The sequence below is a fragment of the Dasypus novemcinctus genome, chromosome 3 (genome assembly GCF_030445035.2).
Source record: "Dasypus novemcinctus isolate mDasNov1 chromosome 3, mDasNov1.1.hap2, whole genome shotgun sequence".
In the NCBI taxonomy this organism is placed as follows: Eukaryota; Metazoa; Chordata; class Mammalia; order Cingulata; family Dasypodidae; genus Dasypus; species Dasypus novemcinctus.
Genome location: NC_080675.1, coordinates 142,888,437 through 142,907,947, shown reverse-complemented (window position 1 = coordinate 142,907,947; position 19,511 = coordinate 142,888,437). Strand labels below are relative to the sequence as shown.

At 39.6% G+C, this 19,511-nt stretch overlaps 1 protein-coding gene across 1 annotated transcript; it reads right to left on the bottom strand.

Moving 5' to 3' along the window:
* Nucleotides 1–3,056: 3,056 nt before the first annotated feature.
* On the bottom strand, nucleotides 3,057–15,570 carry FEM1B (fem-1 homolog B). Its single transcript, XM_012522407.4, has 2 exons — nucleotides 14,620–15,570; nucleotides 3,057–9,196 (listed from the first exon to the last, which is right to left on the bottom strand). The coding sequence occupies exons 1-2, from the start codon at nucleotides 14,865–14,867 to the stop codon at nucleotides 7,561–7,563; spliced, it is 1,884 nt and encodes a 627-aa protein (XP_012377861.2). The 5' UTR covers nucleotides 14,868–15,570; the 3' UTR covers nucleotides 3,057–7,560.
* Between the last annotated feature and the right edge of the window lie 3,941 nt (nucleotides 15,571–19,511).

The following is a 19,511-nucleotide window of genomic DNA, read 5'->3' as shown; positions in this document are numbered from 1 at the left end:
CTACAGCCCAGATGTGCCCTGGGTGGCTTAAGAAAGCCATTATAATAGTAATGCAGGGTCCCATATTTCCATTCAACAACACACTGGCCTTTCCTTTTACCTTCAGCTACTATCACACCAACCATTTATTCTGCACTGCTTCTTACAATGTAAAAAACAAATCCCAGAAATCATCCTTATATTTATTTACATTAACGTCATCCAGGCTGTCCTCAAACGGCAGTCAAGCTTCATCAACCACAAGAAAATCTGCATTGCGCCTATTCCATTAGCTTTGACATCGCTCTAAAGTAGGACAGCATGTTCAAAAACTGAAACAGGAATTGAGAAGCTCTGCTGACTTAGCATGGAGAGGGTCAGACGGTTTGCACCTGGACTCTGAAACTTCTCAATAAGATATAGGCTAAACCGTACCTAACAAACTCATTAGATTCAAAACAGGGTATGTGCACAGAAAAAAAAGAAAAATTAAGGGGCATGCCAGAGGATAGTGCCATTCCTTGATGGACCTATCCTTTCTAATGAGTCTTGCATGTTCTTTGTTCTTTCCCTGGTACTGCACAAAAAAATGATGTGCAGCAACTCACATGAAGATATTTTCTGAAATGTCTGCAGAAGGCTGCCTAAGCCAGAGTCAAAAAGTTAACATCATTAACTTTTATTTGGAAAATTAAAAATAAGAATTTCTGAGGAAAAATGGAAAATCAGATTTCAGATGCTAGGGGCATCTAGCAGGACTACAGGCTTACAAGTGCAGGGACCATCTTTCTTATTTTCATATGCACATCCCTGGCACAGTGCCTAACAAAGAGCAGGTACTCAATAAATGCTCATTTCCAAATCTGTTCCCAGTGGTTAGGGTGAGAGCAAAACCCTAGTCCTGCTCTCTAGATGGACTGAGCACAGCAAATTTAAAAAGCACATGTAAAAAAATTATGTCATCTAAGCTTGCCAACAAGCTAAGATTGCACATACACCTGAAGCTTTTCATCTCACATAATGAAATTTTCTAGATGAAGTATCTGAAGAAAAACATTACAGTCAATATTTCCTTTAGTTTGGTCATCTGTTATTTTAATACAGCAGGCATTACTTGAAACATAGAAGAAAATGCCCTTAAATCTGCCTGGATGATTTCTGCAGTATGGGTGGGGATTGTAACCAGGCACAGAACTGGTTCTAAGATTCTAAGGTGAGATTCTCTGGTTCTGGCATGAGTCTAATAGGGGAAAAAGTGCTGCTCAGCCGGCCGACACCCAGATCCAAGCCCTGCTCTAACACTCAGTTTTTGTGTAACCTTGGATTGCCAAGTCATATCTTTCTGGGACTGTATCCTCATCAATAAAATGAGAGGGTTGCACTAAATGTTTTTTCAGATCTGCAAAGGGATGTAATGATTACCCTAAAACTAAATTTGAAAACAAATAAGTGCCAATGATGCATTCCAGTACCACCATTTAATACTCTTCTGATGATCTAAACCAATGTAATTAGATAAAAGAAAGAAATATGAGGCATGAATACCAAAAAACGAAAAGGGAAAAATTACCATTATTTGCAAGTTGTATCTTGGACATCCAAAGAAGCAACTGGGAAAAAAAAAAACATTTTAAGGCAAAACTATTAAAGTGCCCATGAACAAACATTAACATTAGAAGTATGTATAATTGAAGAAAAGCACTTATCCTCAACAGAAACAAAACAAATTAAGATATTTGCAGAAGCTTCATTTTTAAAAACTATAAAACTCTCTGGACAAAGACATAAAAGACTTTATTAAACGGACATGTCTTTCTCCTGGAATAAAAGACTCAGAATTGTACAAATGTCAAGTCTTCTTAATTTATTAATTCAATGCTAAACAAAAAAATCTTTTAACATGACAAAATGACACCAAAATTTATATGAAAAAAATAGACATACAATAATGGAAATAATTATCCCCCTCTCCAAATAAAGACAAATGAAGAATTACTAGCCTCACTAGGTATTAATAATACTTAACATTTATCAGGCATTTCATTCTTTGTCAGACACTATGTTAAGCAATTATCTTACTTGCTCATCGCAGTCCAAGTTAGATAATATTATTGTCCCAATTTACAAAAACTGAGGCTTGGATATAAAAGTAACTTGCCCAAGGCCACAGAGCTCATAAGTGAAACATCCAGGATTTGAACCCAGACAATATTCCCCACAGCTCCACCACACTGCCAGGACAACAAAATAAAGAATAAAAAGATCGAACTACATTAGGAGAATTTAGCTCATGATTCAAATCAGTGGGAAAAAATTAAGAGGGCCCTTGGCTAGCTGAATCCTTATATCAAAATAAATCCAGATAGATGAAAGATTTAAAGAGCAGTGAGGAGGAAAAGGAGCACAGGGAGGGGGAGAAGAGAACGGAGGAAGGAGAAGCCATAAAAACACTAGAAGACAACATGAGTAAAATTTATAGCCTTGGAATGGGGAAGGCTTTATAAGTAGGAGACAAAACAGAGAAGGCATTTAAAAAGTGACATATTTGGTTACATAAAATCCAAACTTTAATACATAAACTACCATAATTAAAATAAAAAAATAAACTATACACTGTTGACATATGACCAAAAATTTCCTTAAGCATCCAAAGAATTTCTAACTAGTAAGAAAAAGACAAACAAAAAGCAAAAAGTAGAGATTCAACTTCATTCATAATAAAGGAATGCAAATTAAAACCATGAAATACCATTTTTCATTAATCACCTTGACAAAAACAGAATATATTAAATGAAAGACAGGATGCAGAATAGAGGGAAGTTTGCATTTTTTTTAAATAAGGAGAAATAATACATATATGCACAGAAATATTCTGAGATGCTACTCAGAAAACTATTAATAGTGATTGACTCTGCAGTCCAAATGGAAATGGGGAGAAATGGGAAGGCAACTTTTTTTTCACTCTTTTAATTTTTATTTACTATCCCATGAACATGTATAACTTTGATGACTTTTTTTAAATGAACTCAACAAAAGATCTTCTCAACTAAGGCATAATGAACAATAAAGACACAAACTTCAAGGCAGATTTTCAAACATTTACTGAAGACAAACACCATTTTTTCCCTTTTACACAGCAAGATTGTTAGTTTCAAATTAGCTGGGCTATTTGGACTGTCAATTACTATGAAATTAAAAATGATTCTACATGTCAAACTTAAATAGAAGATGTCATGCAATATATAAATCACTAATAGATCTCCGGTGCAGTCAGCAAGTGTACTGTTTTATTAAAGTCACATAAATGGTTTGACAAAAGTGCACAGAGAATGACATCACTGGTTTGTTATGAATCACAGTGAATTACCAGAATACAACAATGTGGTTCCTCTACCTGGAGGATTGCAGGGTTGGGGTAGTTGTTATAAAGGACAGGATCGTTTCAATAGGTTAAGCCAGTCAAATTATACACCCCACCTAGTACCTCTGAAAAGACTGGATAGGAAAGCTGAGGTGTTTCCGTTATCTTTTCTCCTCTACCAATTACTAAGCAATGACAAAAAAAAAAAAAAGCCATGCACAAATTTTACACACCTGATAAAAAGATGCAAAACCTTGTTCACTTCATAATTTGGCAAGCTTGTATCTCCTCTCCTTCATTTTTCTGATTGTTCCGTTCATCATGACTCTCCATAAATGAGCTGTTGATAATTTAGCAATACTCACCTTTGCACACACATCAAGATACACTCCCCATAACCATCAAGTCATTGTCCCTTCCCTATACATTAACACGAATGCACACCACAAACCTAAGACTAGAGACCACATTTACTTTACAGTTTTAAAAAATTGATAAATTGTCACCAACATCAGTGTATTATTTATTTATTCCAGATCCCATATTTGGGGGAGGGGATGCTGTTCAAACCAGCCTATCTGAAGATTTGGAGCAAGTCTGCCAAAATGTATGCAAAAGCCCTGCAATTTGACATACATAATTAGGTGCATTCTACTTTCAAAAGAGGGTACCCAGAACAGAGCTGTATATATTCAGAACAGAACAAACACCAGCATAAAATCTTATAGACGAGTAATTTTTCACAGAGCAAAAGGCAGAATTTTGTTTTCTTTCATCTACTTTAATGTTACAGTATAATGAGTGCCTTGTTTGAGGAAAAGAGAATTGTCATCTGGCTAGCCTGAAAAGGAACATTTAAGATTTTTACAGAAAATCTACCATAAAAACAAGTCCTTTATAGTTCTATCCATCTACTCACTAGATCAACCACTGGCTGCTTCTAAATCCGCAAACTGTGATCTAAGATCTAGCAACTAACTCCTCACCCCACCCCATTCCAAAAAAAGAAATGCTTCTGCTTGAAGAATCCAAAGTAGTCTTACTCATAAAGTAGCTGCCTCAACTACAGTGGAAATTGGTGACAGGGTGTAGTTCCCTTAGGATTTTAATTTTTAAAAACACTACTCAAATACAGAGTTAGTACTTAGGGAGCTTGCCCCCCCCAAACATATTTTACTTCAAATAGTGGTCATACCTATCTAAGATTCTCACAATTACAAGTTATTAATCAACTAGTAGTATAATGAAATAAAACCCTTCTCGGAAACAAGCAAGACCAAAGCTTACAGATGGTCTGCTTTGGGGTTTGTTTGTTTCAAGTTTCCACAACAAAGAACTTTAAGGTAGTTGAACTATAGCCCAGGGTGAACTGAAAGAAACTGGTTAATGTCAGGGTTCTTATGTAAAAGATTTCCCCTTATCAACTGAGGGGATGGATTTGCTGTCCGTACCTTGAATTAAATAGTTGCCTAAACTCAAGAGCCATCTCAACAGCTCTATCTATTAAAAGGGCAAGGCCCACCTAAATTTCACATGGTTACCAAATGAAAGCATCTACCCAAGCCTCTGGTTCATCCAAATCAATATTAATATATCAATTACTGAGCAGGACTAACAAGTTTAGATTGAACTTGTAATGCTACAAGGAAGAATTACAATATAAGCCATAATTCTACCAATAATAAACATAAAATGACAAAGGTGACTGAAAAATGCAGAAAAGCCTACATTTCTCAGCTGAAATGTAGAATATCACCTTTCGTACCTATTTATTTGCCTTAAAAAAATAAAAGAAACTTAAGTTTGGGAAAGGTTTGGCTAAACAGATTTTAAAATAATTCTACTAAAAACAAATTTTAAAAAAACAGCATGTAGATCGCTTGCTTCAAGAATGGTTTTATACAGGTGTTTCATAATACATATTTGGATTTATTTTACAAGACAGTGCACAATGTACTACACTATAATAAAAAAAAATCCTGTTACCATTAGCACAGTTCAGTTTATTCCACTGTGTTCAAGTTTTTCTTCAACTTTGTCAGCAATTTAATCAGCAAGTTATCCTTTCTCCAGCATTCAGTCCACCCTTCTCAAAAATTGTCATGAAAATTTGATGTCTCAATATGCACATATAATCATTATCCTCACCTTATAAATAAGTAATATCTAAAATAAGTGCTGATCCTGGGTAGCCAAAGGGACAAAATATGTTTTTAAAGCATGCAACATTATCTGATATTTTTAAGTTTTGGTGTTTAAAAATCATACACATTAATAATGGCACCAACTGAATACCAAGTGTCATAGCTATTCCTCAAAATGTCAAATAAGCAGGGCTCGAAATCTGAAAAATAAAGGGGCTGACCTGAGCCATGGAAAAGATGTGATTCACTCACCTTGAAGAAGTGGATTTTCAGGCCACCAGAGCTGACAAGAGCAAGGTACAGTGGTTCCTTGATTCGCACCGCGAAAATCAAGGCCAGTACTTTCAAATGAGGGCTCATTCAAATGCTTTCCTAAGAACAGCCTAAAAACCTTCCTCATAAAATCGCAGGTTAGGAAACTAGAAATCTATTGCCATGGCAGAATTTATCATCAGAACACTCCTACCTGAACAACTGTGAAAGTATCCTGCTTTCTTGGGGGGAAGTCTTTAAAACCTCCCTCCTTGCTCCCCTCCCACCCTTCGAAACATTTCATTTTATGGGGCATCTCATTTATTTAAGGCCCTAGGTGTTAATTTTGGCTTGGTCATTGTTTTATACTGATCCAACTGCAACCTTTTCTCTTACACTTCACAAAACAATATCCACACATAAAAGGTTGAGACATTATAGGTTTTGTTTTTTTAAGTTTGTTTATACCTGATATTGTAACATCATTATAATGCTTTTTATGGAAGGAAAAAAAAGCTGCAGGTCTTTACTTACAGAAACATGCACTATGAGTAGCTAAGGCATTCATTTGGCACTAGAGAAAAAAATACAGATACAAGCTAATTTTACTTTATCATTTTTAACATCATTGAAAGGTGTGTACCCTTTACTTGAATTTCTGTGATGCTTAAAAAAATAACCACAGAATGCTTTTAGTCTGCTAGTTAAAATGTAGTTAAAACAAAACAAAACAATAAAACTATAAAGGCCTCTCTACAACCTGTAGGAATAAGGGACATTTTGTGGTTGAAGATTTGCAGCTTTCAAATACCTTTCAAAGTGGAATTATAAATTATTTCATCATTGAGAACATTTACTTTTTCTATACCACATTAGTGATTTTTCTACTTCTTGTCACAAACTAACTAAAGAAATGTGAAAAAAACAAAAGTAGGTAGGTACTAAAAATGCCCTCCTGAAAAGCAGGTTCTAAATTTTAAAAGATGCCACACAGGAAGGGACAAGGGGCAAAAAATAGAATGTATAACTATATCTTGACAATTTGTTTCATAAGAAAACACTACATTCATAATTTTACATGTCTGGGGATGAGTCAAATGCAGGTAGCCACAACTTAAATAAATTACATTAAAACAAAGACTTTAAAGAGTTTTAGAACTTAAGCCTAAAGGCAAAAAGGCCATCAATATTCTTTGAAAGCAATTGGATTTCAATAATTTATTTTTTAAAAATGTGTAACTATAATTAAGCTAGCACATATTTTCAGATTAATCTGCAGCTATGTATTTTTTAAACTTCCTGATGTTACAATGTTTTGTTTCATTCCATATAAACATGGAAGAGTAAAAACTAGCTACAGCAGTTTGGTATGTGCACAACATTTGGGTATCCCATTACTTTTTAGTTTTTTCTTCATTAAATCCTCAGAACTGCTGTATAGATAACACTGTGACATAGGCTTTTCACAGAAATACTTTTGTAGGTAGCTGTTCAAAACATTATCAACTTCAAATCATGTATGTCCCTTGTCACATAAACAAAATATTTTATATTCATTACTTAAAAAAGAAAAAGAAAAACAAATAGTTCTATGTGACCAATATCCAAACACCATGGTTATAGTCACACCTAAACCATGTGGCTTTGCTTAAGGGGTATCTGAAATCAATATAGGGCAAGAAGACCAAATATAGAACTAAGGAAGGATAGATTGGAAGTGTAGTGGAAAGAAAAGTAGAATTTATGAACACATAATTCTATTGTCTGTGATTAAAGTCCTTTACTTTTTAGCACCACATTAAACGATTTTACATATCCAGTCACTTAATGAAATCCAACAAACTCTTCGAGAGTTCTGGGGATCTGGTCTTGGTAGTTAATGTCATTAGCCCGAACTGCTCGGGCAGCCAGGCACTTGAGACTCATCTTCATTTGAGTTTTAAGTAGTATTTCAGATACCCCAGTTGTACTTTTGTCTAGTGGAGTCTTATTCTGTTTATTTGTCATGTCAGTGTGAGCGCCAGCTTCAACTAGGCTAATGATGATCGAGTGCAAGGTCAGAAAATCACTGATGGGCCTGTTGTACTGAACAATAATATGAAGGGCACTGTTTCCTTCATTGTCCACAGCATTTACCTCAGCACCACAGTCCAGCAGGAGCTTTGTGACAAGTGCATTTGGAAAGCTGCAGACATCATTGGTGTGGAAATCATCGACTGGTGTATTTGAGTTGACAGCTAGATGCAGTAAGGTGAAACCTTCACGAGTTCTGGGATCAAGGTGAATCAGGTTGTAGATCTGCTTGTTAATCTTGCACTGATCTTCTTCACTGCACTGTGTTTTGGTGGAGATGCATACTAAATACAGAAAGGTATAGAGATTACATTCATAATTGTCCATGGCATTGTGGACATCAGCATCTGGAATATTTTTTACTCTGTTCATACTTTGTTCTATTTCCAAAACACTGCATCTCAAAACACACTCTATGTCTGGGGCCTTCACAGTTTCATTTAAATGTATCATCTGTGAGAAAACTTGAGCAAATCTAAGAAGATCCTTATGGGTGTTCCTGTTACCTTTCTGCCTGAGGTGCAGAGCATGAAGCCACAACTTGATACACTGTTCGAATTCCATGTTATCTGCATAAACAGCCCCCCTGTAAATTATGGGGTGGGAAACATCAATATTGTCAGCACCTAAAATCCGTTCCCGAACTATAAGGCCTTCCATATGAAGAGCATCTCTGTCTTGCCGAATGGATTCCAGTTCCTGAGGATTTCTACATTCAGTTCTATTCCCATAAGCATGGATTGGTGGTAGAACCTCTTTTTCAAGAACATTGTCACCATCTTGAAACCTCTCTAACATGGCTAAATACAAATAGTGGTATGTCTTCATGATGTCATAGTTCTCACGGTCATTTGCAAAAGAGGCCCCCAAGAGTTCCAAAGCTTCAATCCGACTTCTTCGGTCACAATCAGCATGAGAGAGCAAAAGTTCAACAACATCAGCTTTACAACTTTCAGCAGCTACTTTTAATGGTGTCATCCCATGCCCATTCACTACTATAGCAGCACGCCATTTTATCAACTCTTTCACAATATCTATGTGCCCAGCTTCAGCTGCAAAGTGCAATGCTGTTGCTCCACAATGTGCTTTAGCATTTGGATCAGCACGTTGTTCTAAAAGGTATCTGACCACGTCTGTGTGTCCCTTATATGCTGCAATCATTAGGCAGGTGTTGTCATACTTGTTGGCAATGCTGATGTTGGCATTATTTTCAACTAAGTACTTAACAATGTCCAGTCGGCCATCAAAGCATGCTGCCCGCAGCGGGGTGGAGTTAGTAACCGTGGTGTGGTTCACATTGGCTCCATGACTGACTAGAAGTTTAACAACTTCAAAATGTCCTGCTCCTGCCGCACACCAAAGAGCGGTAGCACCGTCAATGACATACCTATGCATGAAAAGAACAAACAGTTAGAAAATGGAGCTCAGAAGCACGAACAAATTTAAAGGATGCATTCATTTCTTGGAGACCGAGACCTGGCTCTCCAGAATATTAATATGACAAGAGTTTTTATGAAAATAAAATCAGATGATTTAAGTAAAGCTCTTTGCATCGTACCTTGTACACAGTACAAGCTCAACAAACATGTGCTAATACTGTTAATACTAATATACATAAACCCATTTTAAAAACTCTAAAGAATCACCAACTTTCTATTGGCAAGGTTAAATAAATTTCAGAAAATGCAAAGGAAAGGTATGGAAGTTTGTAACTTCTTTACCACCAAGTTGTTGCATTGACTTTTAAGAACACAGCATGTTCCTCCTTCCCAATAGCCCAGGTACCACAGTTTCTCTTAGTAAATCAATAAAGCCACTCCAATCCCTACTTATGTTAGTTGTTTTAGAAACTATATCAGAAAGAAAAATTTAAGCAGAAATTTTTTTCCTAAGGTTAGCTAAGCTAAAAAATTATACTTAACTCTATTATGGCAATGGGAGTGAAACAATTAGTGCTATATACAACATTGATGGATCACATAAATATAATGATGAGCAAAAGAAGTCAAATGAAAATAGTGCATATTGTATTACTACATGTATATATTTATCTGTAGTGTTAGAAGTCAGGCTACTGGTTACCTTTGGAAGGAAGTGGTGAATGGGATGAAGCACAAAGGCAACTCTTAAACACAGGTATGTTCACTCTGTGAAATTTTTATATACTTTCAATTAGTGCATTTTTCTGTATGTATGTTATACTCTAATTAAAAAGTTTAAAATATATATAGCATATATGTATCTATGTATATCCATCAACCAAACCACTGTAGGGATGTTCTATATCTTGATCTGTGTGGTGGCTACATGGTAGATATTTGGGAAAACTCATCTAACTATACATTGAAGACTTGTGCATTTTACTATATGTAAGATATACTTAAAAAAAAAAAAATGTAAAGCCTTCTGAAGTGTCCTTTTAAAAATACCCGGAGATTGAAGCCAGGACCTCGTACATGGGGACCTCATACATGGGAAGCAGGTGCTCAACCAATAAGCTACATCCATTTAATTGTTAACTGAATTTTTAAACAAATCAATCCAGAAAATGAAATGTTACACTGTGACACATTTCAGTGGTTGCCTAAATTGTACCTTCGGCAAACAATTTGGTTTAATTAAATTCACATATTTTTACTGCCATGATCATATACATGAAGTTCAATAAAGGAAAAATTTTTACTATAAAAAAAATACCATTTATAACAGCACAGAAAACATCAATATCTAGCAATGAATCTAATGAAAAATGTGCAAGTCTTCTATATTGAAAACTACAAAACACTCCTAAGATAAATCAGAGAAAACCTTCATAAATGGAGAAATATTCTGTGTTCATAGTTTGAAGATTAAATAGTGTTGAGATGTCAATTCTCTCCCAAAATGTTCTACAGATGAAATGCACTCTAAATCAAAATCCCAGCAGAGTGTATGTGTGTATGCATGTGTAAATTAACAAGCCACTGCTAAAGTGGAAATGGGAATGGAAAGGACCTAGAATAACCAAAGTAATCTTGAAGGGAAATAAAATTGAAGGACAAACTATAATAATTAAAATAGTGTGCCAAAAGAAAAAAAGATTGGAACCACCAAAAAAAAAAAAACACTCCAGAAACAGACCCACACATATAGAGTCTTTGATTTATGACAAAGGCTCCACTTAAATTCAGGTAGAAAGCATGGTCTTCTCAAAAAGTGATGCTGGAGCAACTTATTATACTTATTATGGGGGAAAAAACGTACTGTGACCCCTACACCTCATACTACAAACAAAAATTAGAAAAGTAGCATAGAAATATATGTGAAAAGCAAATCAACAAAAGCTTGTGAGAAAAACTTGTAAACCTTGGGTTAGTAAAAATTTCTTAAATTGAATACAAAAAAAAGACCATAAAAGAAAAAAATTATTGAACTTCATTAAAATTGAGAACTTCTACTCATCAAAAGACATTATGAAGTGAATAGGCAATCCACCCATGCAGGATTTGCAATAGGTATACTTGACGAAGGACTAAGAATACATAAAAAATCTAAGACAAGTTGATGAGAAAATGGCAAAGAACTCAATTTTAAAATGGGCAAAAGAATTGAACAGTGTACTTCACAAACCAAATGGCCAACGAACACAAGACTGGCATTTTTATTACTGTTGGTAGGATGTGGAGCAACTAAATTCCTAAATTCCTGGTGGAAATTGATGTTACGAATATAATTTAGTTCACCCAATTTGGGAAAACTATTCGGCCATATCTATTAAAGTTAAACATACACCTACTCGATGAATGACCAATTCCACTCCTTGGGTTTATACCCAAGAGTAATGAATGTAAATGTCCACCAAAAGACATATACAACAATGTTCACAGCAGCTTTATTCCTAACAGTCAAATACAGGAAACAACCAAAATATCTACCATTAAGAGAATGGATAGACAGACTGCAGTATATTTATACAATGGAATACAAAGAAAGAACTAACTACTGATACATGCAACTTCATCAATGAATCTCACAGACCCTGTCTCACAGGCAAAAAAAGTCAGACACAAAAAAGTGTAATTTTGTATGATTCCATTTATAGAAAGGCCAAGTATAGGCAAAACTGATCTTTGGCAATAGAAGTCAAAATAATCATAACCACTGGGAAGAGGAGGGGAATTGACTGAGAAAAGGCACAAGGGAAACGTTTAGAGTGAAAATAGTGTTCTATATATTGATCTAGGAGGTGATTATATAGATGTAAACATGCAAAAACTCGTCAAGCTGTGCACCAGATTTATGCACTTTACTGGATTTAAATTATACCTTAATTAAAAGTAGATTTTTTAAAAATAGAGGCACGAATCACTTCAAAGAAAAAGTTTAAATGTACACAAATGGCTTTTATCACATACTTTCAATGTGCCAAACACTATATTAAGTACTTAATACATATCTCATTTAATCCTCTCAACAACCTCCTCCCATTAATTACATCAGGTAGATACTAATATGCTCATTTTACAGATACGTAACTATAAAGTTCATATGAGGTTACAAATACTGAAGTACTGTGAAACCATAAAATGCATCAAATGTAAGGAAACACAGTATATGTCACTGCTCAAACATTTGTTTCATTTTAAAGAGCATTTTTTCAAATTGATCATTAATGTAATCTATAAAAAACAAAAGAAAAACTAATACACAGCACAGTTATACTAACATAGTTACCATGTTTTCTTGCACTAATTTTTCTTTTAGGAGGTACCAGGAATTGAAGCCAGGACCTCGTACATGGGAAGCAGATACTCAATCACTAAGCTACATCTGTTTCCCATAATGTTTTTTAAAATATAAAATTATTATATGTCAGGAACATGAACCTTAACTATGTAAAACTCAAATTAGGAAATGTTACATGAAAAGAGATACTCATAGACATTTTCTTTAACTCTCACAATAACCCTACAAGTACTGCCCCTATTTTAAAGATGAAAAACATTAGACAAAAAGATTAAAAGATTTTTCTGACCTCAAACTTCCCAAAATTTATAATGTAAAAGTAAAAATTAAATTACAAGTGTGTACTTCACTTGATTTTAATAATGGAAACTAATTGGTCAGCTTAATATTTTTCTTAGTATCGTCTAATAATTTTCCTTTTTTTCCTTGAGCTATATAGTGATGTGATATGAGCCTCAAAAATGTTTCGATGATCTACTTTTATTGAGTCCAATTATAAAGACTCAATGCTATATTACTAGTCATTTCAGGTTCTTTCAATTACCATCTCAATAACATCCTCTTTGATGGTTGAGAAGGAGAACAATAAGTAAAGCTTTCCAAACTCTAGGAAAGCTCTCCCCACTATTCTCCCTTATCCACATAGGCCTCCGCAATCTCCTTAGCAGTCTTCCCAGCAGGGTTATTGCAGAGATTCACATCTCAGTGGATGCACATGCCTATAACAGTTGGAATGAAGATGTAGGTTCAAGGGTCATTCCGCTTCACTCCTCCACTGGGTGTAGGCCAGGCCATGGGAATGCAGGGAGTTAGAGAGAGGACACAGAAGCCAGTAAAGGACAGCAAGCAGGAATCAGGTTGCCATCTTTGGTCAACATGAAGAGGACCATCTCCTTAATGTCTGTAGAGGTGGTACTGGAGATAAGCCACCATCCTTGGGCTATCATTTTATTAAAACATAATGTGCTAAAATATTTTCCTCCCATCTAAAGCCCAGAAGAAAAAGCTTTGTTATTTAAACCTGAAAAAGAGTCAAGCAAAATTTGACAATACTCCTAGTTATCTTTAAAAAAAGAAATACTTTTTTCAATCAGATTTTAACCAGGCACCTTTCAATAACTAAGCTAAAGATACATGTTATGCTTGGACCCCATTTATTTCAAAAGAAAAAAAAAATGCCAGAATAGCTTAGGTACTGGCTAGGGGTCAACAAAAAAAATGCAATGAATGAAGCAAAATCTTTATGCAATTGTAATCTGCAAAACTTTAAAATCCTCCAGCACAGAACACAGCATAACATAAAACCTCACAACTTGTGTTCAACATTACTATACAGAAGAAACATGTACAATTAAACCCAAAGGACAAATTTTAACTACGACAATATCCTACCTGGATTAACAGTAAATTATAACGCTTCCCCCAGAATATCACAAGGTAACAACTAATTTAGTAATAGCATCATTTCTCACATCTGGTTTGGTGCCATTTTTACACCTAATATAACTACCCTGAGCAATGTGGAAGAGCCAAAATCATGCCTCCCAATGTCTGGTTGAGGCAATCCCAAAATAGGCTGGAACTGCTACTGGTTCTAAGGGCTTATTTTGACATTAACGCCACAGCAACCCCGCTGAGAGCTTTATGGGACCACACACTTGAAAAGGGGTAAGGAGAAACTTAGTGGCCAAATAACTCATCAAACACAGGTCGTCAATGTTAATTGCTGACCTTGTTAATTCCTGATCTCGGTTACAACCCACGTACTGATAAAGGTAAAATCTGGAAAGGCAGCCACTTCCTCCACACTGCTTGTTCACAGCCTATCTAGTAGAGAAGGAGAATATCTATTAGATATCAAGACAGAGGGTGTGGCTATCTACCCACAGAGGGAATAAAGGGTAGGGACCGATGAGGATGAGTGGTAAAACACGGGATGGAAGACGAAGTGGACAGTAGTGGGTCAAGAGAAAGTACTAAAAGGGACAGGTGAGTATGTACATGGAAAGAGGCTGAGGGAGAGCACTCGTGAAGAGGTGGGTGCTGTGCGCGTCCGAGAGGAGGCTGGAGTTAGGCTGTACCTACCCGTCGAAGCGGACAGTGCCAGTCTGCTGAGTCTGCACCCGGTAATGTTCTAACAGCAAGCGCACCACCTTGGCATGCCCATTGCGGGCTGCGATGATGAGGGGCGTGGAGCGCTGCCCTCCCTGCTGGCTGACATAGCCAAGCAGATAGCGGATGTCGCTTTCAGACCGGTTGAGAAGCAAGGCGGCCAGAGTCAGCACCTTGCCTTCGCTGGCCGCCTTGTATACATAGCCAGCCAGGCCCTCCATGGCCGCCGCCAACTCCAACACCCGTTTGGTCGCCACCGCTGCTGCTGCCTTGCGCCCCCGGAGGCCGCGTTCTCCAGCGCTTCAAGCCAGGGCCCCCACAGCCCATTCAACGGGGCGCCGCCGCCGCCGCCGCCGCCGCGCCCAGGCAGCAGCGCGGCCCGGGGAGGGCGAAGACGCAGAGATGGCCGAGCGCCACGAGGGGCACGTCCGCGACCCAGCCCGGACAGGGAAGAGGGCGGTCAGGGCCGCCCCCAGGGCCTCAGGCGCCGGAGCTGGGCCGAGGGGATCTCCATGGTGGCCGCCGCCCCGGGCCTCAGGCCGGACCCCTCCTTCCTGCGGGCTGCGACAGGCGCGTGCCCGTGGTACGGGTCGCCGGCGGGGTCCCGAGTGGGCCGCGCGCGTCCTGGATGGCGAAAGATGGGCGCGTCTCACCCGGCCCGGCCCGCCGAGCCTAAGGCCTAAAACTTCCTCTGCCTCGTCTCTCCGCCCGCCCTGGCTAGAGGAAAGCTGCAGGCCCTTGCTTGCCGGAGCTTGGAAGCGCCAGGCGCTGTCGATGGCTTCAGCGACCCACTCCTGTAGGGCCCCGGAGCTACGCGGAACACTCCCGCAGCAGCAGCCCCAGAACTCCCGGCGAGGAGGAAGGCGAGCCTCGGCAGACAGGGCTGGGGGGGGCGGGGAGCGGGGAGGGACGGTTAGGTGGGGCGTCTCTTCCAAAGCCGACCGGCGGGAAAACAGGGCTGCAGTGAAGAAAGGTTCTGGTGTGCGTTGTCGGCCCATCCCCAGTTCGGGCCTAGATGTCCCCTTCGTCCTTGACACCTGAAGCCCCCTCCCCTCCCCACCTGGCCCTGAAGGTCCCTAACGAGGGAAGGGACCAAGTGGGCGTGTTGAGCCAATCCTACCGGTAGCCCTGGAGTCCCGCCCTGTTTTACCATAGATGGTGTGGGACCCCTTTCTGCCCTAGATTGGGGACCTGGCAGGGTCCACTTGGGGTAAAGGGCTGTGTCTCTAAGCCACCCAAATGTGGGATGGTGCGAGCGTCGTGGTCCCGGGCTCTGCAGAAGACCTGGAAGTGGGGCCTGTCTTCCTTGGAGAGGGAGAGAGGGTGTGAGAAAGGTGGGGGGCTTAAGGGAGCGGCTCCCAAGGTGGGAAGGGGTGGACCAGGTGTCCTGGGAAGGAAGGCCAGCTCTGTGTTGACAGACCAGGATCCTAATTCTGAGCATCCAAGAACCTCCGTTTCCTTGCATACCTCACAGGGTTGATAGGATTTGAAAGGATCATTTATCCAACGACTATTAGGAGCCTGCTATGTGCCAGGCTCTCTGTTGGCACTGAAAATTAAGCAATAGTCCAGGGGCTTGCATTGTGGGGAAGGCAGACAGTAAAAGAGTAAACAAATGATAGACAAGGCCATTTTGAATTAATATCATTACCATTTCCTATGAAGTAAATAAAATCGAGTGATGGGGGTAGTTAATTTAGTTTGGGTAGTCAGGCAAGACCCAGCTTAGTGAGCTCAGGAATAGAAAGAAGGTGAGTGTGACTGGAGTGGGTGACGGGAAGAATGATAGGCAATGAAGTCAGCAAGGTGCCATCATGTTAAGGCCCAATAAACCAGGATGAAGAATTTAGAGTTTACTCTTTAAGTGTGGTAGGGGCATTCCTGTTTAAAATAAGCCAGATAATGACAAAATAGATTTTATGTTTTAAAAAGGGTCATTCTGACAACTGTGTGGAGAATAGACTCTAGGAGTCGAATATGAGTAGTGAGAGCAGAATCACAGAGGCCAGTAAGAAAAAAGTCTTGGGGCTAGGATGGTGGGAATGAAAGTGATGAAGGGACAGAGTCACAAGAAAGTACCAGCTAAATGTGGAAGTTACTTCCTCTCCGTTTGCCCACAAAGGACAATATCTACTATGGAAAAGAACAAATACATTTATCTGGTTCTAAGGGACAGTGCTGGGCTCAGTAAGTTCACATAAATTACTTTAGTTGATTCCCATCATTCCCCTCCTAGGAAGTGAAGGCCTCGCCTCAGTTGCAGAGCCCTTAGTGAGGATTTGGGCCACTTCTTAAATTCTCTCCTCCGTTCTACAGTGGAGATTTACCCACGTTATAGATCCCTACACAAACACTTTTTTTTTTTCCCTTACTGAAGTTAAAAACAAACAAGCAAAAAAGCCTTGGAATGGGGACTGAAGGTGAAGTGCTTCTGATCCTGTCCCTGAAACAGCTGGTAGTTAAAGGTGGCTGTTTTCATTCTGGGGCTTCAGAGTTCTGAGAAAATCCAGTTCTTGAAAGGCTGACCTAGGCTTTTTGGCTTCTGGGGACTTGGCAATGACACATGCAGATGTATGACCTGGGGACTCCTTCCCCAACTGAGTTCTCATTGACACTGGCTTCTGTAGAGCATATCTCTCTCTCTCTCTCTCTCTCTCTCTCTCTCTCTCTCTCTCTCAGCATAGTGTGACCCCACGTGGACACATGCTGACAGCCATGGGGGAGTGCACAGCCTTTTGTTCTCTTATGTCCTTGCATCCTACTTCTCCCACCCAACTTCTTTGAAGAAGATGATTTAAAAGTCCAGAGACAGGCCCCTTCTCTCAGTTTGTTTTTTGAAAGACACCTGATTCACCCAAACGCTTACTGCTGAGTAAAAGACTACCTTCCTCCTCCTTACATTAAGTTCAATACCTTCTGTAATTTCTGACACCAACTTCAAATACTGCAGTAACTTCTAACACTTCTAACAACAACTCAATTCTGATTCTAACTACCCAGAGTTAGAACCTGCTCCACAGGTGAGGGGCAATTCTCTTTATAAGATTGCCCCCTTTAGACACCAGTAGCAAGCTCCGCGGCCCAGGTCACCTGCACTTGTGACTAACTGGCTACAAACTGGAGGGGTCGGGGGTCCATAAGTGACCAAACAGAACTCACCAAAAGTGCTATACTGAGGATTATAGTTTTATTATAGTAAAAGGATACAAACAGGAAATCGAAAGAAGAAATGCATAAGACAAGAACTGGGGCAGGGGTAGGAAGCTCCAAAGAAAGCTTCTTTGTCCCACTTGAAGTCAGAACAAGTACTCCTCCCAGCACAGCAACGAATATTATCAGTCATCTCAGTCCTGGAAGCCCACTTGAGCTCTGAGTGGGTTTCATTCCAACCATGACTGGCATAAGGTTGGGCTGACCAGAGAGGAGCACAGAACTCGTTCTGCGTGGCCTCTCCCAGACGGGAACACACCTCTCCTTCAGCAGCTGAAGACCAGGAAGTTTCCTCTGTTTTCATCTCTGTTTATCACAGTTGCCTCATACAGGATTCTGGGCTCCCTGAGCTTTAGCTGACTGGAGACTATTTGGTCAACTCTGTTTACCTGGGCTTAGACGGTGACGTTTCTGTGGTCAGATTGTGCAAATCTGGAGAGAGGATGTGTAAACAGGACAAGGCTGCTTTTCCAAAGGCCAGAAATACTTCCTTGTGGGAGCAGATATGGCTCAAGCACTTTAGTGCCTACCTCCCACATGGGAGTTCCCAGGTTTGGTTTCTGGTGCCTCCTGAAGAAGATAGGCAGATGCAATGAACTGACAAATGACCAGACACAACAAGCAGAAACAGTGAGCGGGCAGATGAGAGAGCCATCGGCGGCAGGGGCAAACGGGAGATGTTAGAAATAGTTCCCTGTGCTTCTGAACTATCCCCCTCTTTCCTGACAGGGAAAAAAAAAACAGCAACTGAAGGTGTGAGTAGTTTTAGCTTGGTCGAAATTGACTTGCTGATGCCAAGAAACTGCAGCTTTACACCTGAACAAAAAGTAGGACCTAGCTTCTCTAGTACTTTACTTCCTGGGATTGGGAAGTGGCCTAGGAGCAGAACTGGCTGTACCTTCTGTAGAGCATTCTATTTTCCAATCCAGGTTGACCCTGCCCTATGGTTCTGAGTCAATGGAGTTTCTCAGATTTTGTATAAATTATATGCAAAACATAATTCTTTGAGCACCAGTAAACCGACCTGTTTAGTCCTTTAACCCTCCTATGTACTATAATGGAAGAGGATGACCCTTGGTATTAAATAGATCTGGGCAGGACGTCCATCTCTACAGCCTAGCTCTGGCCTTTGGCAATCTGTAAAATGAGGTTAATGAATACTTACTTTGCATGGCTGATGTGGCGGTGACACGAGCCTCCTGTGCCCAGCCTGGGCCTGTGAAGAAGTGCCTGTCAGTACATATTCATTGCCCTTCCCTCTGACTCCCAGCCACCCCAGCACTCACCCCTCTATTGTAACATTAGCCTTGCCAAGGAGCGACTTCCAGCTCCACCTACATTGTCTCTGTAAGAAGGTGTCTGCCTCTGAGACTGAATCCACGGTATGCAAGAGACTAGGGAGGCTCATTAGCAAATATTTGAAATTTCCAACAGAGATACAGAAGGAAGATGTCAGTGTAACCACCAAGAAGCCACTAATGACCAGTTTCTACTGGCTCAGTTTCAGAGAACTGACAGTCCATTGGCCTTTGCCTCGTCTACCTTCTGCTCTCCTGCCTTTCCATGAAAAGTAGACACAATGATTGGTGAAAAAAATCTAGGGTGGAAGAGAGAGAACATCTAGTCTGTGTTATTTTGCAAGCCAATTCATCGCC

Coding starts and splice junctions, on each gene's coding strand:
- FEM1B (XM_012522407.4), bottom strand. CDS start 14,867: ATGGAGGGCCTGGCTGGCTATGTATACAAGGCGGCCAGCGAAGGCAAG. Junction 9,197..14,619: donor GGCACTGTCCGCTTCGACGG/GTAGGTACAGCC, acceptor TTTCATGCATAG/GTATGTCATTGACGGTGCTA.